Source organism: Nicotiana tomentosiformis, chromosome 12 (assembly GCF_000390325.3).
Source record: "Nicotiana tomentosiformis chromosome 12, ASM39032v3, whole genome shotgun sequence".
NCBI classification, from domain to species: domain Eukaryota; kingdom Viridiplantae; phylum Streptophyta; class Magnoliopsida; order Solanales; family Solanaceae; genus Nicotiana; species Nicotiana tomentosiformis.
This window is the reverse complement of record NC_090823.1, coordinates 79,060,245-79,066,125: the sequence shown is the minus strand read 5'-3', so window position 1 is coordinate 79,066,125 and position 5,881 is coordinate 79,060,245. Positions and strand designations below refer to the sequence as shown.

The window sequence follows — 5,881 nt, the reverse complement described above, 5'->3', positions numbered from 1 at the left end:
TCTGTCGAGTTCCTGCTCGCCTATTCAAGCTAACCTAACGCCTATATGTCTATGGAGTTAGAATCAACAAGAACGCATTTATAATTCCTGTAAATCAACCAAGCAAGGCAATTAGGTATATGTCTATCCTAACCACAAATCCGTTTCCCGATGCCCGAGTTCAAGAACTTGCTCTACTCAATCCTATATGCAATATAGAATTCCCACTTTCGAGTTCAATTCTAGATTCGTAGATAATATTCAATTGGTGATCAAACAATTAAATAATTAAGCGTAAGATTGAATAAATAAACTAATATGATAAATCAAGAAGGCAAAATCAATATCCAAATAACAATAGTCATGAAAGAACCACAACCCTAGAACGTGAAGTTTAGCTCCACATAGACATGGTAGCCAAACAACAAATCATACAAAGAAACATAAAAATTACTAAGTTTAGTGGGAGAAAGATGAAACTTGATGAATTCCGGCCTCCACGACGGCTCTGTGCTTGTGTTTTTCTCTCAAAAACATCCTCCTCCTTTTAAAATAGGTTTAGGTTAGCTTTTATATGAGTTGGGGGCGTCTTGGGGTCGAAATAACCGAGTCCCGATCGAAATAGGACATGTTCACATTTTTGAGCGCCCAGGGCAGCGTGGGGCGTTGGCCCTGGCGCTCAAATATTTTAGCTGCTATAAATTGCGCTACAGCCAGCGCCCCGCGCTGGCTGTGGCCCTCAAATTTCACTTTTTGCCTTTTTGTCTCAATTTCGCTCCAATTCACGTCCTTTCGTCCCAAATTGCATCCGAATGATCCCTACACATAAAAATACTAAAATTTAGCACAAATAATCATATTAAACATCTCAAATCGTCGAGACATGAGCAAAATGTGAGGCGGTATATATCAAAATATGCATACATTAAGCCGATTATCAGTCGTACTTATGTGTAATTATCTCTTTTATAAATAAGTAAATCTAGCTAAACTAGGTAAATATTACCTTAATTATATATTTATGGAAAAAAGTCCCGAAAAATATACGTCCTCGAATGTATTTTTTTTAGGGCTTGAAACATTTTTCTTAGGCCTCTTGCCACCCTTGCAAAGTTCCTTGGGGACTCAAAATTTGATAGCTGCGTTTATTTTCAGCAACAATATTCTCATGTATACGAGAATTAAGTTGCTAAATACAGCTTGCAACCTCCAATAATGTCTTGTCTAGCTGTTTCCTAAAATACTACTTCCTCCGTTTCAATTTACGTGAATCTATTTCTTTTTTAGTCCGTGCCAAAAAAAATGACTTCTTTACTTTTTTGAAAACAATTTATCTTTATACAAAGATTTATAACCACACAAAATATATGTGCCTCATTTTACACCACAAGTTCAAAAGTCGTGTCAAGTAAAATGAATTAAAAACGGAGGAGTACGTACATAACGAGCCTTTGCATAAATTGAGTGAGGACTTTTCAACTTGATTTTTAGAATACCATTATCGTGCAGATAAGAGGAGGTCGCAAGATAAACGATATGACGACAGAAATTAAACTGCTAGTACTTATGTTCAAACACATCACTACTACACTTAAAAGTGTCTTTTCAGCACTTTAATTTAAGCTCCAATTTGGCCATAAATTTTGGCTTCAGTTTTTTTTTAAAAAAAAATTAAAAACATTATTTATTTATAAAATATGATCATGTTTTGGGGAAAAAAAATAAAAAATTTCCAAGTTATCAAAAACTGGTTTGGAGCAGTTTTTGGGTGAAAATTTTCTCCAACTCTCAAAACTTCAACTTAATTTATTCAAATAAAATACATGTCCAAACATAATTTTAACTTTCAAAAATTATTTTTCAACATAACTTTTTTAAGTTTCAATCAAATCTATGTTCAAAAGCATAAGGCAAGCCGGATCTAATTAGAGAAGAGACTAAGAATAACTGCAGCATTATATTATTCTTTCAACCAACAGTTAACCATTCTCATTTAGGGGATATCCATTGGAGCTCAACGCCATACTGCCAAGCATTGATAGAGTCTCCTGCCTTCAAATCCACCACAGAAGTATACGCTGTACAGCCACCAACCCTAACCCTAATTCTATGAGAAGCCTTTGACGCCACCTTCAGGTAACTGCAGCATACTGTATCTCTACAACCCTTAATTTCATTCTCAAACTTCCTGCAAGGGCTGTTTAAAGAGCAGTTCAATGGGGATAAGAGAATTCTCTCTGAGCAGTTAAGTAACATAACAGTATTCCGCGACGATATATTGAAGGGAGAGTTCTCATCAATTCTTAAGCCGCCTACTGAAAGATCAAAAGAGTGGCAAGTGTCTTTCTGCATGAGAGGAGAACTAATAACAAGTCTAGATGCATTTGGGTTTATGCTGAGGATTTTGTAGTAAATTCCTTCAGCGGACAAGAACTCTAAGATACCATTTTTGCAGTGAATTCTGTAGCTTGGATTCCCACATTCATCACTAGTACTAAGAGGGTATGGCACATCCATATTGCCACATTTTGGACATTCAGGAACTGCTGACACCCAAGTTAACGAAAAGAGAAAAACGAAAATCAGAACTTCCATAGTTAAATCTTTTCAATGTTTAGACGAAGCAAGAATAGCTGCCGTTTCTACTTCTATTTATACAGATTTATATGCTAACTACTTGTTAGGCAAAAGAGTATTTAACTGCAATTTGTTGAGTGCATTATCGTCTCACAGGGGAGACGCGACGCCAACCCCCAATTGTCTTAGGTCGTAGCGTTCATGATCAGATTTTAATATTCTATTTGGACCATGATAATAAGGTACAATAGCCTCACAGACACTTGTATTTGTTCGCGTTTTTCATTCTGATCTTTGTGTTCAACGTAGTTTCATTCATATACCTGAACTCAGTCAAAACATGTGTGTTATGTGTCATTTTTCTTGCTGAGTCAGAAAAATGAGTGGATGTATTAATTTTGATTTAAAAATATTTTTTAAAAAAACATAAAAAGAGAAAGAGCAAAATAATAAAAAGAGTAAAATAATTGCCCAATCCCCTTCGCAGCCCCTTCCTTGTCCGCCGTTTTCCCATCTTCTCCTCCCCCTCCTTCGTATAGTAACCCCCCCCCCCCCCAAAAAAAAAGCAAAATTGAAAGTATAGTATAAGGAGAGAAATTTTCTTTTTGGGCAACTAAATAAACAAATCTATTAATGGGTTAGATTTTCTAAAGATTTCAAGAAGCCATGAAAATGTGAAGTAATTTTTCTAGTGATTTTTTTTTACGACCGTGACCTGATGTCCATGGTAGTCATGTATTTTCCAAAGGAGTTTGCTCGTTGGTTATTGTCCTTTTTTGTGTCTCTATTCTTGAGAGTTACTTTGTTGAAGCCTGTAAATTTCGACATTACTATGGTGATATAAATTTTATCTGAAATAGTGATAGTAAGGAGATGAAGCAAGATAAAAAAAATTTTGTATGAAAATTAAAGAGTTTTATATATGAGTTGGGGTTTAAGATTGTGCTTAGGAAGAAGGAAAGAGAGCAAAACGGTGGAGGCGACCTTGAGATTTTCCGATTGTTTCGGGTGATAAGGGTTGCGGACATCATAGGAAGATGGGGATAAAATTGGAATATTTTAAAAAAAGTGATATTTAAATAAATATAGATGTGGCATTAATTTATCTGATGTGGACATGAAATTTTCTCCACATCAGGTGAGTGAGCAACACCTAATGCCGGAGGGGTTTAAAATACGTATTTTTACTGAGTTCAAGTGTCTGAATGAAACTTCGTTGAATACTGGGACCGAAATAACAAACACGAACAAGTATATACGTCTATCAAGCTATTATGCCTGATAATAATACATAAACTTATTAGCTGTTCCTAGTACCAAAGCACTAATGCTTCTAAGTTCATCTCCTTCCATTATTTTACGTACAAGCTATGTTACACATGCATGTTGTAGTATTTTAACGTCCACATAATCTGAATTTAGACTTAAAATCATATCCTTGACTGACTTTCTCTATCGATAGAAATTAGGAGTCCACCAAACAGTATAGAGAATCAGGTTCTCTATTTGTTCCCGCTGTAAATAGATAGAAAGTAAAAGACACGCGATATTTACGTGAAAACGTACTTACTCAAGGGATTAAAAACTACAACCTACCCTAGTAGGATTTCAACTCAACTAAACTGAGCAACTTCAGATTATAACCTATTGCAATCTAGGAATTAAACGCTTAATCCCTCACCCCTTACAATAACTCTATTGCAAGTTCTTTGTAATAACCTAATTACAAAGAAAATATACTTTGACTAACTCTAGTCAACAAAACCAAAACAATAATAGTTGAATATTTTTCTATGAAAGTACTCCTCGAAAGCTGTGTAGGATTACAAGTAAAGAACAAAAGACAAAGACATAATAAACTTAAGGACTTAAGACATCTTTGGTGTTGGGATCTGGTCCTTGTGTTTGTAGCAGCTTTGTTCTTGAATGCTTCTAGAGAACAGTGGAAGCTACCACTTGAGAGAGTGTTATTTTTAGATTTGCAAATGCTACGTCAAACCTTGTATCATGTTGTTTATATATTCGAGCGCACATATGAATAGATAGGGACAATACATCTTTTGGTTTGGTCTCTAGCAGTAGCGACTGTGCCGCTGCACTGCTGTCAGCCGGTACAATAAGATAACTTTTACAACTGTAGAGTTGACTGTACGACGACTGAGAAACTGATCACATCTGGTTCCTAGCGAACATTTGGCCAGGCATCAAGACATGAAGAAACATATCGTAATAAGTCCAAAGGAACTGATCACATCTGGTTCCTACCTGGTTCCTCGAGAAAGTTTGACAATTCATCAAAACCCATAATAGCATAACCTATCTTCTATAAACAAATCTCTATGGTAAGTGTTGGCCCAAGTGAAGTTTGTTTTAATGATTGACAAAGGAACTCAAGCATGAACCAGGTCCATACACAGTATACACAAACACGGGCAGATTCAAGTACAAGGCATGCACGTGAAGAATATACGCTTAAGTGGTTATATCTGATATCTCCTGAATAAAAAAGTTGCATAATTGATAAGGAGAGGGACTCCTTACTCGAGAGAACTCTATCCTAGATAAGGGAGGAGTTAGAAGTTGAAGATAACTAAAACTCATCTACCATGGAAGAGTATAGAATTAGAACTCTAGTTATTTCCTATTCTACTAACTCTATATATTACAAGATGTTCTCATTTTACAGGTACGAACAAACACTGAAGTTAAACGTGAGTTGAGAGCAAAATAGCAAGGCATTTTGCAAGCAATTCTTGTGTGATTCAAGTGTGTGAACTTGAAGCTACATGAACCAGATAGAAGAACCAGTTCATAGTATCTGTCTTTTATTCTAGTTTCATTGTAGTAAGTGTTTCAAGTTGTACCTTTCGGCTTTATCTAGAAGGAATTGTATTAGGTATTCTAAGTGTTGTATTCAAGTTAGAGTTAACTTGAAGTTGTCGCAACAGTTAGAGGAAGGTTTCCACAACAGGATTAGAGGTAATTCTTCGGTTTACAAAGAGTTTTGTAAATATTGTTTTTGGCTTAGTGATTTAGTGAAGTGTTGGAAAAACTCCTACTGAGTAGTAGGTCGTGATATTTTTACCTTTTGAGCCGGGTGTTTTCTACGTAAAAATACTTGTGTGCTACTTTCCGCATTTACTATTTCTGCAACAGTAGTATAAGGAACACATAGAAGAACCAGGTCCTTCTATAGTTAGTGCACGCGAAATATTGTGCACCACACAAATCCCCCCCCCCCCCATGTGGAATTGAAGTATAAAACATCAATTGGTATCAGAGCAGGTTATCCTTGACAAGGCTAACACCTTAGGAGAAGATCAAG

General features: G+C 35.9%; 1 protein-coding gene across 1 annotated transcript; it reads right to left on the bottom strand.

Annotated features, from left to right (window-relative positions):
* Window positions 1-1,917: 1,917 nt before the first annotated feature.
* On the bottom strand, window positions 1,918-2,617 carry LOC104098730 (wall-associated receptor kinase-like 20). The gene has a single exon (XM_009605535.4). The coding sequence runs from the start codon at window positions 2,572-2,574 to the stop codon at window positions 1,969-1,971; it is 606 nt and encodes a 201-aa protein (XP_009603830.1). The 5' UTR covers window positions 2,575-2,617; the 3' UTR covers window positions 1,918-1,968.
* Window positions 2,618-5,881: the final 3,264 nt, after the last annotated feature.

Bases quoted from the DNA above. Each gene is read 5' to 3' on its own strand.
- LOC104098730 (XM_009605535.4), bottom strand. From the start codon at position 2,574: ATGGAAGTTCTGATTTTCGTTTTTCTCTTTTCGTTAACTTGGGTGTCA.